A 24,905-nucleotide genomic window follows, 5' to 3' on the forward strand; every position below is an offset into this window, starting at 1 on the left:
GCCCTAACTGCCACACCCAGAACTTGCCCATAGACTAGTATAGGGCGTTCCAGAACCTTCTGGTCCATTCTGGACCACTGAGGGACAGCCTATATAAGGCGGAATGCGGGGCAGCCATTTTTTCTACCTGAGAGAGTCAGCTGGAGGACAGGCTGTAACTAAGGGTGGGAAGAGGCTAGACATAGGGTTGACCTCCTGGACTGGGAAGCTGCCTTACTGGTCCACCACACTATCCCCCTTTGGGTTACTTGTCCTGACCCCGGTGTTGAGGGTTACTGGAGACCCTGGGCGCCTAGCTTGCCCCTTGTCCAAATCATACAGGGGAAGTCTTCAGGAGAAGGAGACTGCGGCGCTGCGGAGCGCAGTCCTCTGCCCAGTAAAGGAACTAAAGGAAAGTGATCCCCAGGATATTATTACAGGGGTTGGAGGGATTGTGAGCTGGTGAGGAGTCTATCGCCACGCATTACAGGTTATCCCCCCCCCCCCTTTTCCCTGTACCTGGGCTGCCTTTGCTCAAGTGAACTCCCTGTGACTGACGTAGGGCTGGGAGCGTGCCCTCCTCGAGGCGCTTTGTGGGGCGCTGGCGGCGTGATCAGGCCGCCTGTGTGCCTGTGGTAGCAGTGGGCGCTGGAGTGAAGGATCGTTTCCGGCGCTGTGTCCTGTCAGCGCTAACCCGGCATAGGAGTGAGTGATCCGGTGTTTGGGGGCGGAGCCGGAGGAAGCCGAACCGAGCAGACTCCAGTTGAAGCCGCTGCTCGCTCGCGCATGCCCGGTCGCGCCGCTTCTCAACAGGAAGGCGGAGGCGGGACCAGGCGGGAAGGCGCCGAGAGCAGAGCAGAGGCGTAGGCGTGTGGTATCGTCTTCCCCCGCTCGAGCGCCTCACGAAGGAGCTGGCGGGAGCGGGAGGGGGGATGGAGGAACCCGGCAGCCTGCAGTAAACAGAGATCTCTTTTCCCCGCTCGAGCGCTACCAGAGGAGCCGGCGCGAGCGGGAGAGAGGAGAGAGGTGCCCCGGGAGGCTGGTGAGCCTTCTCAGCGCTTGGCCCCCCTGTTCCCTGTCAAGCGGATACCCCCACTCACTGGCACCTCAAGAACCTGATCACAAGTAAGGAGAGTTACACGAGGGCAGGGGAGCAAGACTTCACAAGTAGGGGAATAAAGAGTCCCTTCCAGAGGGTGGAGCGCCTTGGTTATTGCCTGAGGGGCCTATATGAAACGTTGCTCTGCTTGGAATAGCACCTTTACAGTTGTCAGCAGTGAGGAGTCCCCTTTGCTGGAGGAGTATAGACTCTTCTACAAGAAAACTACTGCTCTTTGTTGAAAGCGAGGCTCACACCTGTAGGGAACTAACCTAGCTTAGTCATTGCTCGTTTTTCCAACAGTGTCACGTGATGAGGAGAGTAGCTTGTGGGAGACAAGTATAGTACACTGTATAGTGACAATTTCTAATCAAATTCTGGAGTCTGAGTGGATGCACTATTGATGTTGATTATTGATTTAAGTAAGCCAATCTGAAAGTGTTATCACTGATTTCATGACTAAAGTAATGTACTGTTGAACCTAGATGATTAATTGCTCAGTAGTTTAAAAGTATTCTTGCTATATCCCAAACAAACTGAAGTGTAATTAGTTGTGAACTCTGAAAGTAAAAGTGCAAAGATATTATTTTTATAAACCAGTACTTATTTTCATAACAAATTGGTGTAGTGTCCTTTTTAAGTGTTATTGTGTGGATTTACTGCTGGGTGGTCTGCAACCTTCACACTTGTGCCTCTAGAATTGCTTGTCTTACCCCTAGGCCAGGCTACCCTAGGTGACCTGACATCCCAGGTTCCAACATTTGGTGTCTAGCGGTGGGATACTGACTGTGGTTGCAGCTACTCAGTAGTAATTGAACGTAATACACTAAGCCTACACCAGGAGTTTTCTCCTAGCGGCCCTCCTAATTTGTCCTTTTGTTTTTCCAAATTTGTTCCTGGTGGTGGGTGGAGGTAGCTTTAGGTTGCCCTTGCAACTCTAATTTCCTGGTGTGTATAATCTGGTTTTGCCTATTTCAAAATGGAGTTTGCATTAGAAAACCTAGATACCTATTCTGTGGCTCAGCTGAAAGATTTCTGCCAGAAAATGGGGGTATTTTTTAAGCATGGTGCCAAGAAGGGGGAACTCCAGACCAGTCTCAGGGCTTGGGTGGAGGCACACAAAGAAGGGAAGGAGGAGGATGAAGGGGCAGACCGGGACCCGGTTGTGGAGATAAATGGATTATTCCACCCGGGGGGGGAAAACCTACTCCCAGGACCAGGGTCCTACTCCAGGAAAGGCAGTAGTGTCTCCGGGGGAAGCTTAACCGAAGCAGAGCTCGCTGACAGAAGGGAAAAGAGGCAATTAAAATGGGAGTTGGCTAAGCTGGAGCAGGAGAAGGAAGAGAAGAGGATGGTTCATGAGTTCAGGTTGAAAGAGTTGGAACTCCAGGCCCTGCAACGGGGGCCTTCTCCTATAATAAGTGGTGGCAGCGAATCCAAAGAGACAGCCAGGGAGTCCAGACCCTATTTGCCAAAATACCTTATCGCTAGCTTTAGTCAGGGAGATGACATAGCCAAGTGGTTGGCTGCCTATGAGGTCTCCTTAAGAGCCCTTGGGGTGCAGGAGAAGCACTGGGGGGGGTGGTTTATATAGGTACATGCCTCCTACTGGTCGGGACACCTTGCTGGCCCTGGAACCAGGGGAACAAACCAACTACCCCATCATGAAGCTAGCATTAGTAAAGAAGTTTGGGCTTACCCCGGAAAGGTATCGCCAGAAGTTCAGGGGGAGCCACAAGTTAAGCACCCAGAACTGGGTGGACTTCCTCGACTACGCACGTAAGGCATTAGAGGGCTGGGTCAAGGGCAGCGAGGTGAAGGACTATGAGGGGTTGTATGATCTATTTTTGAAAGAGCACCTCCTCGAGAAATGTTTTCCCGAGCTGCGCCAACACCCGGTGGACAGCAAGCTGACCAATCCCCGGAAGCTTGCAGAGGAGGCGGACATCTGGGCAAGTACCCGGGTGTCCTCAAAGGGGACTGGAGGGGATTCCCAAAAGGCCGGACAGGGCGCCCCTCAGAAGAAGGAGGGGGGAGACAAAAAGAGGGAGTTCTCTAAAGGTCCCCAAAACAGTTTCCAAGGGAAGGGAACAGGTTTCACCCCTAAGGCAATCCCGCCCAGAAACCCTAATCCTGGCCAAAGCCAGCAGCCAAGGGTTCTCCACTGTTTTGAGTGTGGTGGTGTTGGACATTATAAGGGAGATGTCAGATGCCCAAAGAGACCACCCCCTCCCACCGGAGGAAAGTCACCGGGAGTAGCTAGTGTAGCGCTCGGGGAGGAGTTGCCCTTAGATAAGGGGGGTGAGTGGGCGGGTGTCACCTTAGTGTCCCTGGGAGAGCGGGAGATGGTTCCAAAGATCCAGGTGCCCCCAAATACTACAAAGTATGGGCAACGGGTCACCATCAATGGCCAGAGAGGGGAGGCTCTGAGAGATACAGGAGCCAGTATGACTATGGTGAGAAGTCAACTGGTGTCTCCAGAGCAGGTGGTTCCTAATGTACTCCACCCCGCCGCGATGGCTGACGGCAGAATGGGCCATTATCCAGTGGCTGAGGTTCCCTTTGAGTGGGAAGGGGTTGCAGGTTCACTTCGAGTTGCCGTAAGCCCTGCCGTGCCAGTTGATTGTCTGCTGGGGAATGATATGGAGCACAACACTTGGAGAGAGGTGGAATACCGGACGCACTCTGCGATGCTGGGTACACCTGACTGGGCCTGTGTGAGCACAAGGTCTGCGACTGCCCGGAGAGGGAGTTCGCCTGGGTTGGAGCCTGGAACAATGGCCCAACCCGCTGCCAAAAAGGGACAGACGCGGAGACAGGAAGAGCCTGCTTCTGCTTCCACGCCCCATGTGACAGATCGGCCACCTGCGGTGGTGGGCCAGGAGTCCATGGAGGGGGAAGAAGGCTCTCTGGAGGATTTACCCATCCCTGCTGAGTGGCATGTGGAGGGAGGACCTACCAGAGATGAATTCTGTAAGGGGCAGAGGGAGTGCCCTACACTTGAGGGACTGAGGCGTCAGGCTGAAGCCCAGGCAGCAGGTGATGCTACGGGACACCACCATATTTACTGGGAGGATGGACTCCTCTACAGTGAACCCAAGGTACCCCTACCTGGCTCATCAAGGGCCTTGGTGGTCCCGCAGCAATACCAAGCCTTTCTGCTGGAATTGGCTCATGCAATACCCTTGGCAGGACACTTAGGCCAGGACAAGACCTTTGCTCGGCTTGTCCTCCACTTTTACTGGCCTCAGATGAAAGTGGCGTCCAACACTTACTGTCGGACATGTGTATCCTGCCAGGCCAGTGGGAAAACAGGAGTGAAGCTGACAGCTCCCCTGGAACCACTTCCAGTCGTTAGCACCCCCTTTGAAAGGGTGGGCATCGACATTGTAGGGCCATTGGATCCACCAACAACAGCTGCATTGACCATCAAAGCCAGCAAATGTCAGATTGGGCAAGGGTCGGTTGTGTACCTTGGACACTTGGTGGGTAGGGGGTCAGTGCAGCCCCTGCAGGCAAAGATTGAGGCAATCATGGCCTGGGAGCCCCCCAAGACACAGACTGAGGTCCGAGCTTTCCTGGGCCTCACAGGCTACTACCGTCGCTTTGTGAAGGGGTATGGCACTATAGTAGCGCCCCTCACGGAGCTCACCTCCAAGAAACAACCTCGACGGGTAGTTTGGACGAAGGCTTGTCAGCAAGCCTTTGAAAAGTTGAAGCAGGCAATGTGTGTAGCATCGGTCCTGAGGGCCCCAGACTTCTCCAAGGAGTTCATTGTCCAGACAGATGCATCAGAACATGGCATTGGGGCAGTGTTATCGCAACTAAATGAAGAGGGCCTGGATCAGCCTGTGGTCTTCTTATCCAGAAGACTACTTCCCCGGGAACAGAAGTGGAGTGCAATTGAGAGGGAAGCTTTTGCGCTGGTGTGGGCTCTGAAGAAGCTGCGGCCATACCGGTTTGGCTCGCACTTCCTGGTTCAGACTGACCACCGACCCCTTCGTTGGCTGATGCAAATGAAGGGGGAAAATCCCAAGCTGTTGAGGTGGTCCATCTCCCTACAGGGAATGGACTTCCGGGTGGAACATCGGCCTGGAGTGGACCACGTCAATGCAGACGGTCTCTCCAGGTATTTCCGCCTTAGTGATGAGGACTCCCAAGGGGTTGGGTAGTTCTCCCCACTTTCAGCTGGGGGGGGACGCGTGTTAGACCTGTCTGTTTTTTTTTTTTGCGTAGTCCCTCCAATTTATTATTTATTTTGTCCCCTTTCTGCTTCTCATACCCTTAATAATTTTTGTGTCCACTAGCTTTTTCTAGGTGTTGGTCAAGGGGATAGGTGTTCTTTCCCCCCCTCATAGTTTTTCACCTCAGGCCCAGAGGCCTGTTCTGACAGGAAAAGTTGGAACCACAAAATGGTGGCTTCCAACTGCCCTAACTGCCACACCCAGAACTTGCCCATAGACTAGTATAGGGCGTTCCAGAACCTTCTGGTCCATTCTGGACCACTGAGGGACAGCCTATATAAGGCGGAATGCGGGGCAGCCATTTTGTCTACCTGAGAGAGTCAGCTGGAGGACAGGCTGTAACTAAGGGTGGGAAGAGGCTAGACATAGGGTTGACCTCCTGGACTGGGAAGCTGCCTTACTGGTCCACCACACTATCCCCCTTTGGGTTACTTGTCCTGACCCCGCTGATGAGGGTTACTGGAGACCCTGGGCGCCTAGCTTGCCCCTTGTCCAAATCATACAGGGGAAGTCTTCAGGAGAAGGAGACTGCGGCGCTGCGGAGCGCAGTCCTCTGCCCAGTACAGGAACTAAAGGAAAGTGATCCCCAGGATATTATTACAGGGGTTGGAGGGATTGTGAGCTGGTGAGGAGTCTATCGCCACGCATTACAGGTTATCCCCCCCCCCTTTTCCCTGTACCTGGGCTGCCTTTGCTCAAGTGAACTCCCTGTGACTGACGTAGGGCTGGGAGCGTGCCCTCCTCGAGGCGCTTTGTGGGGCGCTGGCAGCGTGATCAGGCCGCCTGTGTGCCTGTGGTAGCAGTGGGCGCTGGAGTGAAGGATCATTTCCGGCGCTGTGTCCTGTCAGCGCTAACCCGGCATAGGAGTGAGTGATCCGGTGTTTGGGGGCGGAGCCGGAGGAAGCCGAACCGAGCAGACTCCAGTTGAAGCCGCTGCTCGCTCGCGCATGCCCGGTCGCGCCGCTTCTCAACAGGAAGGCGGAGGCGGGACCAGGCGGGAAGGCACCGAGAGCAGAGCAGAGGCTTAGGCGTGTGGTATCGTCTTCCCCCGCTCGAGCGCCTCACGAAGGAGCTGGCGCGAGCGGGAGGGGGGACGGAGGAACCCGGCAGCCTGCAGTAAACAGGGATCTCTTTTCCCCGCTCGAGCGCTACCAGAGGAGCCGGCGCGAGCGGGAGAGAGGAGAGAGGTGCCCCGGGAGGCTGGTGAGCCTTCTCAGCGCTTGGCCCCCCTGTTCCCTGTCAAGCGGATACCCCCACTCACTGGCACCTCAAGAACCTGATCACAAGTAAGGAGAGTTACACGAGGGCAGGGGAGCAAGACTTCACAAGTAGGGGAATAAAGAGTCCCTTCCAGAGGGTGGAGCGTCTTGGTTATTGCCTGAGGGGCCTATATGAAACGTTGCTCTGCTTGGAATAGCACCTTTACAGTTGTCAGCAGTGAGGAGTCCCCTTTGCTGGAGGAGTATAGACTCTTCTACAAGAAAACTACTGCTCTTTGTTGAAAGCGAGGCTCACACCTGTAGGGAACTAACCTAGCTTAGTCATTGCTCGTTTTTCCAACAGTGTCTCGTGATGAGGAGAGTAGCTTGTGGGAGACAAGTATAGTACACTGTATAGTGACAATTTCTAATCAAATTCTGGAGTCTGAGTGGATGCACTATTGATGTTGATTATTGATTTAAGTAAGCCAATCTGAAAGTGTTATCACTGATTTCATAACTAAAGTAATGTACTGTTGAACCTAGATGATTAATTGCTCAGTAGTTTAAAAGTATTCTTGCTATATCCCAAACAAACTGAAGTGTAATTAGTTGTGAACTCTGAAAGTAAAAGTGCAAAGATATTATTTTTATAAACCAGTACTTATTTTCATAACAAATTGGTGTAGTGTCCTTTTTAAGTGTTATTGTGTGGATTTACTGCTGGGTGGTCTGCAACCTTCACACTTGTGCCTCTAGAATTGCTTGTCTTACCCCTAGGCCAGGCTACCCTAGGTGACCTGACATCCCAGGTTCCAACACACACCATCAGCCATCAGTGCACGCTTCCACCAGGCACACACACCACCAGCCGTCAGTGCACAGTTTCACCAGGCACACACACTACCAGCTGTCACACACTACCAGCTGTCGGTGCACACTTCCACCAGGCACACAGCACCAGCCATCAGTGCACGCTTTCACCAGGCACACACCATCCACTGCCAGTGCACGCTTTCACCAGGCACACACACCATCCGCTGTCAGTGCACGCTTTCACCAGGCACACACACCATCCGCCGTCAGTGCACGCTTTCACCAGGCACACACACCATCCGCTGTCAGTGCACGCTTTCACCAGGCGTACACATCCCCAGCCGTCAGTGCACGCTTCCACCAGGCACACACACCACCAGCCGTCAGTGCACGCTTCCACCGGGCACACACACCACCAGCAGTCAGTGCGCACTTTCACCGGGCACACTCACCACCTGCGGTCAGTGCAGCAGGCAGACTCTTCCCAGAGTTTCTTGGTAAATATGTGTTTGATGCCTGGGAGGGAGTGGGTCGAGTTTCCTTAAACCATGCTGAGTATGCAGGTGCAGTGCATGAACTCCTGTGTGAGTGAGTCATGCTGCCTGGGGCTCACTCACTCCACACTTGTAAATTGCGCCTGCACCAGGCTTTTTCTCATTTGCAAAGTTCGGCGCATGCGCACAGCTAGGCAGCCCCCACAACCCTGGGAATGATTGCTTCCTACAACCAGAATGGAAACAACATTCAGAGCACTGAAAACAAGCTCATTTGATGCAAAGAACTGTTAACAAAAACCATGTCCAGCTATTGTACATCTGGGAACTTAAACAAAACAGCAACAAAAAACAAACAAGCATTGGCATAGACAATAGGTCTCGCTTTTTGGACCCTATAGTATTTAGTTATGCAGCAGAATATCCTTGGTGCAACAACACCAACTGTTGCATGGCCAATCCTAATATTAGTAGATTTTGGTACATAATAGCAGGCACACTAATAATTGTAGTACTAATAATTCTGCATGTAGGATTATATCCATCTACATCTAAATCAGTAGAGACTAAATCCTCACACCCCAGTGGTAATAGCTTGTATTAATTAGATAAGACCAAATTACATGTAGATACATCTAGAGGCGATTATTTTACAAATGCTTATTTTAAACTGCTTTATGAATACATTGACACTATGGATGCCAGGGGCTGCTATGTTTGTTTGAAATTGCCTGCATTAGCTGCAGAGGGTATCCTTATCACCAAATTCCTTTGACATATGATGATACCTGTAGTATTTTGACAACCTTTATGTATGGAAGGGAACATTTTGAATATTATTTTTCTAATCAGGATTTAGATTTTTCAGAAGAACCCATACCTGAGCACCTTAGTCGGCGCATTGAACCAAAAGCTAAGTATCCTGGAATTATTAAAAGGTTCTTTAAACCTCTCATGCCTATGCTCTCAGACTCATTTTGGCTTGCCTTCTAAAAGAGGTTGAAAATAAATGTCTACATTTAGCTGAAGACAAGAGGAGAAGTATGGAATCTAGGTCAAAAACAGAAGAAGATTAAAAATTAACATAAGTGGACAAGGAAGAAATAGATCATCAAGTGTCAGAAAATCAAGGAGCATTGACTCTAGATTGGAAACATAAAGGAAAATGATGTATATTGTTGAAAGATCTTCACTTGACAATCTTTTTGTGAGAAAGAATGAGTGTGACCGTATATTTGAAGTTAGGGGAAATGGGGATTTATTCTTGAAGGGTGATGATTCTGTTATTCCTTGAGTCTACTATATTTGTGGAGGACATGCTTATTTCACGTTGCCCAGAGGCTGGTATGGTACTTTCTAAGTATGTATATTTTTTTCTAAAGATTTATCATGTGGAACATCTGAATGACCCTATGAGGGAAACGAATTTCAGACATAAATGAGATGTTAGTGCTGGAGAAGTAGTGGGAGATATTTTTGGTGCGATGATCCCATCTACGGGGGTCATTTTGGATGACCTCAAGATTAGAATTTGTCCAATATAGTGGGTAAATTGGCCACCAGTACAGCAGGATGTTCATTAGTTATAGATATGGAACTGGTGGCTATCAGGTCCATGGTTCTGCAAAATTGCCTTGCGTTAGACATCCTGCTTGCAAAAGAGGGTGAAGTCTCCCGGATGTTAGAGGTCCTGCATTGCTGCAAGATACATTTCTGACAACAGTGAGGATTTTTTAAGAAGTTTATCAAGACTATCTCTGACCTGCACAAGGAGTTGCAGGCGCTGGTAGCAACAGGTGTTTGGGGAGCCATTGGAAGTGGATTTTCTGCAGTAGGCAAGTGGTTTGGAAACCTAGGAAGTGGAATTTTGGGTACTATTTTGAAACCTTTTATGATAATTAACCTTTGTGTAATATTCCTAGTTGTGATCCCTAAGGGATATAAGTGCATAAAAGTCAAGTGGGGAGTGAAGAGGAAGAGAGCAGTTGTAGACCTAGAGGAGAATTAGAGTAAATACTATGACTACATGAAACGTCTTGAAAAATCTAGGAGGAAAATGCTAAAGACCTCAAGGTTTTAGAGGGTCCATCTAATAAGTTATAGATAATAAATTGTGATACCTTGATTTGCCATCAGAAGGAGTACATGAGAAATTTGGCTCCACTCTTTCACGTCTTGACTATGCTATAAATATGAGCATTTAGTACCATATATTTGTGTGCTTTAATATCATTAATGTAAAGAGATGCACTTGACTGAAATACTGAAGGGTGCATTTGCTGTATAATACATACATTTAAGAGTGTGCATACTAAGGTTTTTCTTACAGTGATCCCAAATTGCAGTTTTTATGTATATCTGCATTTGTATAGTTTGAGTAATATTTTTAACTATTATATACTCATTTTTACATTTGAATAGCATCCTGCATTTATTTTATAACTTCACCCAAACATACCCAAGCCATTGGAGACGCACTCCTCCATCTGTTAATTTCATAATCTTTATTGCAAGGAACAGGTTTTCAATTCCGGTTGTCTAACTTTGTTCTGCCTCACACGTTTCAGAGCAAATGTGCTCCTTCCTCAGAGGCAGTTTGAAAATCAAGCTTTGTTCGGCTCCCACTGTTCCCTGCATGGTTAAGGCAATTTTCAGGCCTCCGGTGTGCCATTCATTAATTAGTTGAATTCTGATGCATGCTGGACCTTGTGGTAAAATGCCATACATTTTTTACCTCTAATGGTTTGCATGTTTGTTCAAACCCTTTCACGAACAATTATCGCCCTCCAGTGGGCCTCAGAATTGTAATCCTGTTCCACATTTCTGCAACCAGCTGCGCCGTCTGAAGTCCCCAAGCATTTCAGGTAAGACGAACCCTTCCGATATTTAAACAAACTTAAACAATCGGAATTGAAAGCCTGTTCCTTGCAATAATGATTTTGAAATTACCAGATGGAGGAGTGAGTCTCCAAATGCTAGGGCATGTTTTTGTGAATATATACACGGGGGTCCACCCGTGGGACTTCGCACCACCCCAGGGAATATTGGAAGGGTCCGTCTTACCTGAAATGCTTGGGGGCTTCAGACGGCACAGCTGGTTGCAGAAATGTGGAACAGGATTACAATTCTGAGGCCCACTGGAGGGCGATAATTGGTTCTTGAAAGGGTTTTAACAAACATGCAAACCATTAGAGGTAAAAAATGTATGGCATTTTACCACAAGGTCCAGCATGCATCAGAAGTCAACTAATTATTGAATGCACACCGGAGGCCTATAAATTGTCTTAAGCATGGAGGGAACAGTGGGAGCCGAACAAAGCTTGATTTTCAAACTGCCTCTGAGGAAGGAGCACGTTTGCTCTGAAACGCGTCAGGCAGAACGAACTTAAACAATCAAAATTGAAAGCCTGTTCCTTGCAATAAAGATTTTGAAATTACCAGATGGAGGAGTGCGTCTCCAAATGCTTGGGCATGTTAAGGTGGATTTATTTTATAACTATATATATGTATCCTTAACCATGCATTTAAATGTGTATTGAAGTGTTTTGATATGTTAGCTTGACCAAAGGTCTAAAGCATTTGGACTGTTTAACCTTCAACGTGAAAGTATGCTTGTGTTGCAATGTTTTTTTCTTTTTTGCAGGTGCGTCTTATGATCTCATAGTTATTGAAAGGAAAATGGTGTATGAGAGATAACGAGGTTCGAGAGAAGAAATTCTGTAAAGGATGAGAGGCACTAATGAAAAAAGGGAGGACACCTATTCATGTTATATCTAGAGATGGAAGAATCCAAGGACGTCCTGATGTTCAGACCATGAAATGGGAGTATCGAATAAGGATGCCAGGTTTTACCGTGAGAAGGTGGGAAAGCACCGAGACACCTGATGTGGGATTCTTGAATATTCTGTTTTAATTGGAGGTCACACTTTAGCTTTTGAATAAAGCTAAAGTGTGACCTCCAACCTGAATGATTGATTTTAGATTCAGAGGGGTACAGACCTCTTTGCTATATTTCTGTTCTGTGGCTTTATGCTATGCTTTATGCTATGCAATACTCCTGATTTTGGAGAACTCCTTCAGAAGTGTCTACAATACTGCAACCTTCCTGCTTTACTGGGTGTAATTAGGGGTTTCCCAGTTAATGCTACTTATTGCAGGCTTAGTTTAGGTAAGTTAGATATACTAATGTATAGGCAAGAGGACTGAAAATCGTAAAATGATCACCAGATGTTGTTCCTTATTTTATGCAATGCTATTACTGAATTCCTTGTATGCGTTATGCTGTTGAAACTAAACTTTGGACTGCCAATAGTGATTTGTATATCTACAACATTCTTGAGACTTGTACACATGTTTGGCTTTGAATTTGTGATAAACCTACATTTATTCCCATTAATGGACTTTGGGTCCCCACTGTGATGCCTAAACGGGCTGCACTGTAAATTGAACTCTCGGATGATGTTAACTCCTCTTTATTTCTCAGGGATAAAAAAACTGAGCTGAACTCCCACAGTTGACAGAGGATAGCTAAGAGCTCTGAGAAGTACATTAAGAAGGCCTCAATAAATCGGATTCCTTGAGACTGCACTGTGCCAACCATTGGTGAAAAGGGTGCTAACCCAAGAGCAGTACTGCAGTACTTAGCCTCGCAAATATGGAGGGTGACAAGTGTCACCCAGCAGTTAGCATGAATGGTCATTGGTTTTGTTCACCATGGAATTGAGGAGGTGGTTACCCAAAGGGTCTGCCTGTAGGCTGCATCCTTGGTAGCAATTTGTCACAGGGGGAGCCTGTCCCCTTGAGCACTGAGGCTGCCACTCAGAGAGCTCTGTAAGCCTGTGTACCCCTAATTAATTTGGAATTATGGGCATCACAGAATTAACCTGTAGACTAGATGCCACCTAGCAATCAGAACAAACACAAGGAGATGATGGACAGAGTCCTGAAACTTTCCAGACACTCTACCAATCACAGCTCTGGGTTGAATCCATCATCGTTCTTTAGCTCACTTTGCCACCACAGTTCAGACCCAGCTATATGCAAATCAGTCTTGACCCTGTGCCTGATGGGAACAGGTCAGCCCAAACTGCCAAGCCATGCTTTGGTTTGCCCTAAATTGACACATTTTAAAAGGATGTAGGACTCGAACTGCTTAGCTGAATCTACTCAAGGAGACCGGGCTGGAAGATCCTCTTCAGGGCTGCCTGTCGCAGGCAGCGACGGAATGTAGGACCATGCAGTTTAGGGAGTCCCTAAACCACTCTGGGTGGAGGCTCAACCCTTTATGAGGTCACCATTCATCCAAAAGCCAATTAATATTTGTGAGATATTGGCGACTCAGGGCCCCCTCCTCATATGCTCAGGGAGAGGGGCATATTTGGTGGTATATCTAGTACAGGTAAGGTTTGTTGAAGGTTTTTTGTAAGAATGCTTTATAGAAGAGGTACTTAGACCTTCGCCCTAGAATACATCTTCCTGTAACAAAATAAAAACGGTCTCACAGGTTATACGACAGGGCTCTTTACATACAAGTCACAGAGTTCATGAGAGAACATGTCCAAATAGTGGAGAAGGTATATATGCATACCCACAGCATCTTTCAAACAGAGATGCAGTCGGGATGCATATAAGCATCTGAAAACTGCTTGATGCATACTACTCAACGAGGTAAACCACAGCACTGGAGCATATGTTGAGACAGCCAAAGGACAGGAGAAGGAAGAGAACTGAAAAGCAAAGAAAAGGGAATGTCGGTGGTTCTGCACTGGAGCACGAGAGAAAAATGGGGGATTTACCTTTGCAGGGCAAGGGAGCATGGCTTTGTATATCTCATAATACATGCACATGCCCTATCCCGCATAGATAAAGCACCGATTTAAAGAGCTTGTAGAACCGGTTTCCGGTCTGGCCACTATGTGACAGAATACCCTGCTGGTGAGAGTAGGAAAGACCTGGACCATGTGAACAGTTCTATTTCATGCTCCATGCTTCAAGATTAGTTCATTTTAAAAAGACCTTTGATGGGTTCATTGAAGGGCAGTACCTCTGGCCTCATTTGCCTATAGATTTACCGGCCTGTATGGATATAAACTGAATCCTGTTGGAATCTTGTAAGGACTATGAAGAATGTCTGACCAGATCGGTTTGCCTGGATTAATTGTAACTCAAGCAGCTTAACTACAGTAATTTTCCTAGTTTGCCTTCTTGGTTAACCTACGCTGGAAGCGGGTGGCATCAGCCTACTTACCTAGACCATCTGTGTCAAGAGGGTAAAAAGACAAAAGCCAGTACATGCACCGACCACAAGTGGTCACAAACACCCGTTTCGCCAACAGTTGTTTGCTCAAGGCTAAATCGGTGGCTATTTACTGTGGCAGCAGAGCTCGTTTGGGCAGCACAAAAGGCAATAATCAATACTGTGTCGGCTGAGGTATAAAAATTCCAGCAAGGTAGCACTCTCTGCCTCTGCCCAGCTAGAGTAACAATATACCAATACCACTAAACATATAAACCACCATAGAATTGAATATGGACTGTTCCATAAAATTCATGTCACCAAAAATTAAATAATGAGCAAAGGTTCACACTATATAGAAGGACAGAATCCAGAGTAGGCGGAGTCCTTGTTGAGCCATAGCTGACACTTTCAGCCCCCGCTGTTATTCAGAGGCAAATAAGAGGCTGAAAGAAGGATGCGGCATACAATAAGTAGCTCTGTCCAAGTGTTGGATAACATACTATACAAACACCGTTTGTTAGTAGGTTCTTATGCATTATGAACATTTCAGGAAAAAAGTTTTCCAAAAGAAACAGATGCTTGCTTGCCATGTGGGTTGTTTTGGGTCTATAAGAAATCAACTTGGTCCGTATTTTACTAGGCATTCCTCGTAGAGTATCCCTTTTCACCCTACCAGGATGTTATTTAGACACAAGTAATTTAGGAGGTATTAGAATATTGAAATGTTGGCAGCCCTATTGAACAAAATGAAATGGCTCAGGCCCTCTAATGGCTGGTATAAGCCTTCTGCTTCAACATTCCAGTGTTTATTTTTCTGATTCTCCTTTTTTAATTCTGAACATTCTACCATAAGTGGGTTGAATGTTCTAATAAGCTTACAGCCATTCTGCCTTAGGCTATACTGGTTGTTAAAGGCCCCTTCCCTTCTTATAGGCTTGGTATCAGGGCCTTTAATAACTGGTATAGTCTTCGGCAGTGGGCTATAAGGCTACATTAGAACATTGGAATGTTGGATGCTCCACTGAAGAACACAAAGTGACTGAGGGCTATTACTAGATGGTATAAGCCTTCTGCTCCAACATTACAATGTTTGCCTTTATGTTTCTCCCTTTTTACTATAGTCTTATAGCCCAATGCCAAGAGCTGTACCAGTTGTTAAAGGCCTTGAACCAGAGTTATCGATAACGAGGGAGAAGGCATTTACCAACCAGTATACCACGAGGGAGAAGGGCTATAAAGCTATTAGAAAATTCAACCCATTGAGGGTCGAATGTTCTAAGTTAAAAAGGGAGAAACCAAAAGACAAACACTAAATGTTGGAACAGAAGGCTTATACCAGCCATTATAAGCCCAAAGCTACCCCATTGTCTTCAATGGAGCTCTGAATATTCCAATCTTCTAATTTAGAACATTCTACCCTCAGTGTGTGGAATGTGCTAATAACCGTATTGCACTTCTGCTGAGGGCTAGATTGGTTGTTAAAGGCCCTCCCATTCGAGATAATCCCTCACCTGCTGCTCGTTCCCATAGTTTGTGTTTAGGTTTTTTAACACCTGCTATAGCTATCGACAGTGGGCTACAATGCTATGTTCAAGGGATGAGCCAAGCACAATTGTGTAGCTGCTCATAACTGGCATCCCCTTTACCTTATTCTATTGGCAGGATTTATATTTGTATTCTGGATACTGGTTGTTAAATTCCCATGTGTGCTAGTTATAGGAGCAGGTAAGATGGAAAACCCATGGTACAGGAAAGTAACTGTTTCTTTAAATGGGAGTCACACTTTAATTTGACAGTGCCTACAAGAAGAAAAATAGAAAAATCATATCTTTCGCTTCAATAAATACTTCAAACTCCAACTTGCTGAATAAACTTTGAACAAATGACTACACCTTTTCATTTTTTGTATTTGTATTTTATTCTCCACAAATACGTACAGGGTTATTTCCTAGAATTCCAAGCTCATGTAGAATTGATAGTGAAGCAAAGATCAAGTACACGAGGAGGCAAACTATTCCCAATTTTTTATCCAATTTCCAACCGTTTAAGTGAACTGCCAGAAAAATAAATACAATTGAAACAAGAAGGGAAATGGCAGTATAGGTCATACCACTGCTATTCACTTCAACGGGCGAAGTATTGACAAAGGCTGTTCTGATGAACCAAGGAAGTCCTAAGCATAGCATATCAAACACGTTGGACCCCACAATATTGGACATGGCCATGTCACCCTTTCCTGGAAGAAAAAGAGAATTTGAATGTGTTACTTAAAATGAGTCTGAAAACGAAATTAACTATTAATCATTGTGTTCTGATCTGACCAACAATTCACTTAAAGATTCTGTTCAGCCCAACCGATAAAACACTAACTTTAAATATACATTTCAGCAATCTCTTTTACAGGCACGTTTGTAAGTAGTAAAACACAACATAGGGTAAAACTATTAGTTCATGCTTGCATAGAAATATTTTGCATTTCTATAGTTCATCACAACATTTGGGAACGGTTTATGGCCCACAGGGTTCGAGCTTTGAATGTTGTTCGAAGGCCGCCTCATTTTAGGAAGGTGAACACCAGCAATAAATCGGTAGGGTGACCTCTGTTGTAGACATAACCTTTTGCAGTGCACCCTTAGCTGTACTTGGAAACGTGCATTTCCCTCTTCCAGGACCGAAGCCCTTTAGAAGACTGCGAGGTGGCATGGGATAAAGTATAGTGCTTACCTGCTCTGGCAACAAGCACGCTTGCCACAGTATCAGGAATGCTTGTTCCTGCTGCTAGCAAGGTGAGGCCCATCACTGTATCTGGAACTCCGAGCGTTTCCCCTAGAAAAAACATGAAATGTATTAAACAATGATGGGGTGTAACTATATCGTCACAATCAATAAAAGTCACATCGTAGGCATCTCAAATTTTAATGCGACAATATAGGGATGCCACCTAACATTAAGAAAAACATCACCATGGTAAACATTACCAACATCGAATATTTAAGACTATTTTTGAAAACGAAGAGTATTACTTTAGTTTGGTAATGGAACAGGCGTGGAAGTACTCACAAACTTTGGATCGGAGTTCAAGGACACACATGCATTCATGGCAAGCTATTAAGGCTACAGTAGAAATGTTGAAGGATCTTTAAACTGCTATTATTTTTGCAGTAGACAAAAGTTATCGGCCAAATGTATTTTTCCAAACAAATTGATAATGTTTGCCAGGGATCTCCCAGAAGATTTAAGGACGCAGAAGAAATCTTGCAGTAGGACTGGATGGCATGAAATTCTGTGGACAATATTTCTGGGCTAAGTAAAATGTATTTTTATTTTTCATCCTTGCCAATTGCTGCTTGTTGGCACTTGACTCTTCTGTCCACAGCGGTATTGTAACTCATTCTAACTGCCTACAAGCCATCCAGACCTTCACTAGTAACAACCTGCAACTGAATTCAGAACAAATGTGAACCAGAACATAGACATGCAATGTTAACTGAAGCAAAGCACGAGGTCTCATCTGAACAGATTAGAGTCACAAAAAACAAAAATCTCAATCGCTCTATTTCCAAATCTCTCTCACTTAGCTGTTGTGGTAATGAAAGGGGAGAGAAGAGGGAGGGGTTCAAATATATGAACGATCTGAGTTAAAGTCCCTTCATATTAGAAACCAGCCATTTAACTCCTCTGTAAGCTCTAAACTAACCAGGCTGTGCATTATGTTAGCATGGGCCTCCTTCCCAGAAATTACACTCTCAAAACGAGGCATGTCTTAATCAGATAGGACTCAACAGGAACTTGAACTCTGATAGACCTTCCGAGTTAACCATACTTTATTTAACCCCATCAGTGCGGCGCACGTTCAGCGGATGTCGCGTGCACTACCTCGGTAGTGCTGCGCACATCCGCTGAACGTTCCGGCCCCGCCCGCGCAATAGAACGTTCCGCACCAGTGCGGAACGTTCGGCGCAGTGGAGGGGTTAAATACGGGCTCCCTGCCTAAACATAAGCTGGATATTTTTCATCTACTGGATTCTACACACCCAGATATTCTTCTCTTCACAGAACTTGGCTATCACATGAATCCGCTCCTGATATCTTAGCGGCACTCCCAAACAATTACTATATCCTGCAGGCGAATCGTCCATCAGGAAAGGTTGGAGGGGGGAGTAGCTGCGACAAGAGTTCAAAATGTACCTCATTAATCCCATTAGCCTTATGCTCAGTAGATAACTTAGTCATTAAATTGGAGTCGGTCTCGGCTCCTTTGATTTGTGCACTACTATATAGGCCATCTCAGAATATGCCTCTGTTCCCCCACTCACTGGGTGAACAGATGGCCCATTTTACAATGAACCATGCAAATATATTGTTGATTGGTGATTTTAACTACTGGGCCAAAGACACTCTGGGCGGCCCTCATGCTGGAGAACGAAACAACCTACTTAATGGGTTAAACTTTACTCAGAGGATAAACTCTGCCACTCACATTAAGGGACATACCCTAGACAATGTCTGGACGGCTAATCTAACAGTGTCTGCATTGACAGTGATCCAGCGATTAGGGTTCTATAATTTTCATAAACATAGGCCCATTTACACTACCCAGCTAATCTCTTCACGCTGGGGTTTTGTGTGATGCAAGTTATATCTTTTTCACTACCAACACTATTGAACCTGCATTTCTCTTCATATATTGTGGTGATCGTATCTAAAGTTGAAGTGTTGATGATAATAATTATGTACTCATTCTACTCTACTAAATAATAACAGACTCTGTATGGTTTTATTCAGTTTGTTTATCGTGAATAATGTAAATGAATGATCATTAATTGCAGTCACACAATGCAAAGACACTGATTAGCGCAGAGAGAAAATATTAGCAATGTATAAATCAAACTCATGTCATATAAACAGTGCATTGAAGGAGTGGAAAGGCAAAGAGACAAAATTACATTTGCAAATGATTATGCAAATTCGAGAATCAACTATACTAACCTAAATGAGAATCAGGGAATCTATCCCTTTGGCCATAAAGGACAGCAAGGCCACTCAAGAAGAGTAGAGTGGCAATGATTTAGTCAGGAATCAGGAAACAGGAAGGCCTCTACAGCAAACCGATGACAGCGACGATCTCCCGCTAGCTAACATCAGCCGAAGACCCAACAACCACACCTCCCAGGGCACCTCAATTATACCCTAAAACCATAACGTCCAACCCACATATGTTGCAAAAAAATGGAACGTTCTTTGTCTCTAATTGTTTAAGGACGGGGTGTCTTGGTCACACCACTCTCATCATGACCAGTTCACTAAATATCCCATTGTCTTGTACATTCAGCATTACGACAGATTCTACCCAGATTCAATTTTGAACACAATTACAACACATATTTCCTAGAGTTTATTCATGTGTCTAGTCTCATGCTTTCTTTGTTTGCCTCTGCCATCTCATGAGGAAGTTGCATCGCTTCCATTTGCATATCGAAATGTCTTTTGAAGCTTGTCAGTCAGTCAGTCAGCACAATGTGAAGGTCGTTTATCATGCCGCCGGTCCTCTCTTTTTATACAAAACCCTTTTTCAAATTTTATTTTCTTGAGTAAATATTAACCCCAAACTGACATTCAGAAGTGTAGGCCCATGCTTACTTTTCTACAGAGAATGAAACAAACATTTAGTATTTTCATTGAAATGTAGTTTCAAAGAGCACCATCCCAACAGTGCACTAATCCATGCAAAACCCGTTATTCCTAGCAATTATTATTATTGTGCATTGAAGCAGCATTAGTCTTTTATTCTAAGAGCTTAAGGCCTAGTTTTTCATGCATTTGTATACACATTAATCCACGCATGAGCAAAAGCATTTCCCCTTATTTTAGTGTTTTTAATAATAATTTCACAGCAAACTGTTAATAAAATGTTACTGAGGGTTCAATCCGAGCAGGTTTTATTTTCTCAAAACCCTGTTCTATCAACAGTGTCCCCCTGTACATGGTCTGACCAATGCTTAACACAGTTTACTATAAACAATATAACCAAGGGCATATCACCAGTACCTAAAGGGACCATGGGCAGGAACTGGAACAGTATGAACAGAACTCCCTTCCTGAACACTCTGACAAACACAGTCTCGGTCATCCAGTCTTCCGTCCCAGCCAGTGAGGAAAGCCTCACCACGTGGCTTACAGCAGCCAGCAACAAACACGCCCCTCTTAGTAGAGTGAGATCTGCTGGGTGCGACTAAGCCCAGAAAAGGTTCTCTGCTGATCTAAAAATAACAAAATTAGCCCTCCGTCAATCCGAAAGAAGATGGAGACATAGCTATTCTCCTAACAAAAGAGAGGTCTACCTAACCCAACTCAAACTATACAAAAATGTAATTTCCATAGCCAAGAATACGTATTTTTCTGCAAAAATCATGAGTTCTTCTAACAGGTCGAAATAAATATTCTCCATTATAAATGAATCATCAAATCCCAATAGAGTCACAGTAAAACCAATGTCATCTCAAGCACTGTGTAACTCTCTTAACACCTTCTTCATAGATGAAATCGTATCGATCAAAGAAAACATTCCAAAGTGCAATATCCTCAAGGCATCTCCAACTATGCAGAAAAATTGCCATTCTCTCGAGCATTTTCCGGTGATAGACAGCCTGGGCTTTCTTTACATATTGTCTATAAGTAAAAACGGGGTCCCCGACTGACAACTGTCCACCCCACGTCTTAAAAGAGGGTTTTCTCTTTACTCCCTAGGCCTGCCCTCTCCCTCCTAAATGAGTCTTCGGATCAGGGCATCGTCCCGAGAGCCTTTAAAGAAGCTATTGTTCCCTTTTAAATAAACCAGGGGCTGATCCTCAGACGTTGACTATCTCCTCATCTGTTCAACCTATATCTACTGCCACTGATCCGGTCTTTAAAAGAAAGGAAGGTGTGTACGTTTAACTATGCAGATGATCTACAGCTTATGTTCACCATTAATAACACTCCTGAATCTGTGCTGGAATTTCAAACCACCATGCGGCACATCCGTGATTGGATAATCAGCAACCAGTTGAAACTCAATCCGGATAAGACCGAACTTATCTTGATAGGCGGTACTCAGAAACATTGGAGTCCCCAGTTTTGGCCAACCAAGTTGAGTGCCCCCACCGCCCCATCCTCCTCAGCTAAAAGCCTTGGGGTGATAATTAATAGCGATCTCTCCATGAAAACCCAAATTGTATCAGTTACATCTACCTGCTTTCGTCAGCTAAGAAAGATGAGTAAGATCAGCAGACTCCTTACCAGGGAAGCTCTGACTCAGGCTGTTCTAGCCATGGTGATTTCACATTTAGATTATGTCAGCTCTCTATACTTCGGCATTGCATTGCATCTCACCAGGAGACTCCAACTAGTGCAGAACCAGGCTGCTAGACTGATCTTTCAGCAACCTAGATGGCAACACGTTTCCTCCCTCATGAGGAAGTTACATTGGCTCCCTATCCCACAAAAAGATGCCTGATTTTGAAGTCCTTGTATGGTCCAAGCCTAAAATTCATCTCCATCATTATTCAAAGGCATATACCTATTGCAACCTGTGTTCATTCCACATGAACCTCCTGGCCTCACCCTCTTCCAAATGATCAAAATAGTGAACAGTCTTTCATCTCCTGTGGCGGTAGGTCAAGGTGTTCCTCAAGGCTCTATACTTGTACCCACATTGTTCAATCTCTATTTGGAACCACTGGGAAATCTCCTAAGTAAATCTGGGGTCCACGATCATCTCTACGCAGACGACACTCAAATCTACCTCAAGGTTGCCTCCACTCATGATCTCTCGGTCCTAAGCTCTACTTTGGACTCCATTCAAAACTGGATGTCAACACATCAACTGATTCTGAATCCCTCCAAAACTGAATTCCTCCTCCTCTCCACCTCACTTTCTCCTCCCCCGGTTCAATCATGGATGGACCAGATGAATCTACTGAACAATAAATCCATCATTGTGGACAGCGCAAAATCCCTTGGTGTCATACTCGACACAAAACTCAATCTACTCTCCCACATTAATTCAATTGCAAAGTCTGCTCGATAGCAACTGCGCCTTCTTTGGGGGATTCGTCGCTTCTTCCCGGAGCATGACCTTAAACCCCTGGTCCAATCGCTGGTCCTCTCCAGACTGGACTACTGCAATTCTATTCATACTGGCCTCCCCAAATCCCACCTGTCCCCACTTAAGTCTGTTCTCCATTCAGTAGCTCGTTTAATTTATGGGGCCAAAAGAAGCGATCACATCACACCCATGTTATCCACCCTCTGCTGGCTTCCCATCGAGGCAAGATCTATCTACAAGACTGCCTGCATCACCCACAAAGCCTTGCACTCCTCCTCTCCTCGCTATCTGGCGAATAAACTGAAACTCTCTGGAGGCTCTAGACCATCACGAAATGCGGAAAATCTACTGCTTGAACCTCCCACTTTCAAGAAGGAAAGATCGATGGCCCAATCCTTTTCAGGCAACGCAGTGAGAATCTGGAACTCACTTCCGCCTCAGCTCCGGACCACCACCTCCTCCCAGGCCTTCAGAACTGACCTCAAAGTTCTCCTCCTTCAAAGACACTTCCAAAGTTAATTCATGCCCTCTCTGTTATCTGAAGGAAGACTTTTTTATAGTACATTTCTATTCTCCATGACTATGGAAGTGCCTTCCCAGTGTGTTCTTGTGGTTTGAGAGTCTGCCATTTATTGCAGTATTACCCTTTTACCTGTGTTTGGTACTGTTTTGTAACATGCACACGTCACTTTTCTCTTGTAACACACTGTTTGCTACCTCCTTCATTTTGTTTGCTTTCGATACTTGCACAAGTGCCACCATTGCCTACGTAACGTTTGTTCTTGTGTTTGAGTGTCCTCCATTTATTGCAGTATTATACCTCTATTTGTACTTTGTACGCTTTTGTAACCTGCACACATGTCACGTTTGCCTCATGTAATGCACCGTTTGCTACCTCTTGTATTTTGTTTGCTCACAATTGTCACTTTTGCCTCATGTAATGTAACGTTTGCTTTTGTATTTTGTTCACTTGTAATGTTCTCTTGTATCAGTTCTGTTCCTATTGTAAAGCGCTCTGACACCTTCAGGTAAAGTCCGCCCTATATAAAAATGCATAAATAAATAAATAAATAAACAATACATTTTAACATAACATAAGTACCTGGGAACTCAAGTGATTTAACATCTTTGCTTAAAAAGAGAGACCCACAGGAATGTGGGCTTCCTTTCCTGTTCTACTAAACTTTCATACCAGAAATAAATACCACATTAATTATTAATACCAAGGAACAACTAGTTGATGCAAATGGCCTTCTAGTGCAGCAATTTCCTGATCCTTATTTATCCGACTTTGGCAACAAGATGGTCACCTAAAGGCACCTCTGATCCATCCATCCCAGATGCATACCCCCAAAACCACCCTCTGCAATGTGCAAAGACCATGCAGCCACCCCTCGGCCAAGTGGAGAGCCCGCGGTCTCCAACTCTGCTCCACAGCCTCTGTGCATCCTTCAGGAGGCTGAATACCTACGCTGGATTTGCCAGGCATCCCCTCTACCCCTTCTGTAGATGCTCTTTGGAGAAAACTGAACGCAGGCTATTAGTGGTGGGTATATTAAAGGATTCAGCACAGTTTCTTGTGGTATTACCACCGAACACTATGGTAGACGACATGACCTGAGAAGGCCTACTCGGTCCTAAAACACATGCATTAATGTGGGAATGAATGCTGTTTTATATACTCCCTAGGTAATTTGGTGTCACTATATCATACTGCGAACTTTCTTTAACAAAATATTCACAATACAAAAAGTTCAAATAAAATAACGAAAACTGCATTACAGGAAAAACAAAGAAATGGAGCAGCAGCATAGCAGTTTCGAGACCGACTAAACTGGTCTGCTGCAAAAAGGAAAATGTCTTCTATGTCATGATAGCAAGCCTTTGTGTACATTCTTAAATTGAACTCTCTTCGATCTCAGGTCTTCTCTTCTCTGTGTCACTATTGGCACATGTTCTCTCAAGAACTCTGTGGCTTGTATGGAAAGTGAGAGGCATGTCTTATGTCATCGCACATTCATTATTCGGTTAGTCAAGTCCCCATGTCATATCTACATATATGTGCTCAGCCTCATGATGGTTATATCGGCTGAATGGTTGGAGAACTGCCTTATTATTTCATTGCCAAGCTGTGGTAAGTATCGACGCATACATTATAAAGCAATCTGGTCTAGATTTGGATATCAGCACTTAAGAATGTCTCCTCAACTATCAGTCCTCGTGTTTTCTCCTCCGAAATTCACATATCTCTTTACAGCTTCTCCTTCAATTATTATCTACGGAGAGGGGAGGTGGAGTACTGCATAGTTTCTCAAAACACTAACAATACCTCTGTTGCAGAGGGACCCAGAATCTGGCAAATGTGGCCATTTCTATTTCTTTCCAAGTCTCACATGTACGAGGCAAGATAGGATAGTCTTGTACCTGTAATCTTTGCACGCAGCTCTTCAGTTGTAGTGAGTAGAAATTGTTCTGGTCGGTTTTGTTAGCTTGACCATTGTCAACTTAAAGCTCTGAACATCACTTTGCATGAAGGCTGTGACTGCAGAGCAGTCGGCAGAAGCCAGATGAAAGAACTGACCCAAAGTGGACCTAGAAGTGCAGACAGACAATCCGCAACTATTGTCTGCTGCGGCTGGAGGAAAGTAGGAACTGCTGATCCACTTGCCTCTCCAGTTCTAGGTTCTCTTTTACCAAGGAAGGAAGGGCTCTACCGCTTACCAGAGGTTGGAACATCACCTGGAGTCTGA

At 45.3% G+C, this 24,905-nt stretch overlaps 1 protein-coding gene across 1 annotated transcript in view; it reads right to left on the reverse strand.

Annotated features, from left to right (window-relative positions):
- Window positions 1-15,983: 15,983 nt before the first annotated feature.
- SLC24A5 (solute carrier family 24 member 5) overlaps window positions 15,984-24,905 on the reverse strand; it is a 189,292-nt gene continuing 180,370 nt past the window's right edge. Inside the window, exons 8-9 of the mRNA XM_078684592.1 lie at window positions 16,794-16,895; window positions 15,984-16,305 (exon numbers count right to left, since the gene is read on the reverse strand). Of these exons, the coding sequence (XP_078540718.1) occupies window positions 15,986-16,305; window positions 16,794-16,895 (422 nt within the window). The 3' untranslated portion in view covers window positions 15,984-15,985. The remainder of the gene's footprint in view (window positions 16,306-16,793; window positions 16,896-24,905) is intronic.

This window comes from Lissotriton helveticus, chromosome 3_2, assembly GCF_964261635.1.
Source record: "Lissotriton helveticus chromosome 3_2, aLisHel1.1, whole genome shotgun sequence".
Taxonomy (NCBI): domain Eukaryota; kingdom Metazoa; phylum Chordata; class Amphibia; order Caudata; family Salamandridae; genus Lissotriton; species Lissotriton helveticus.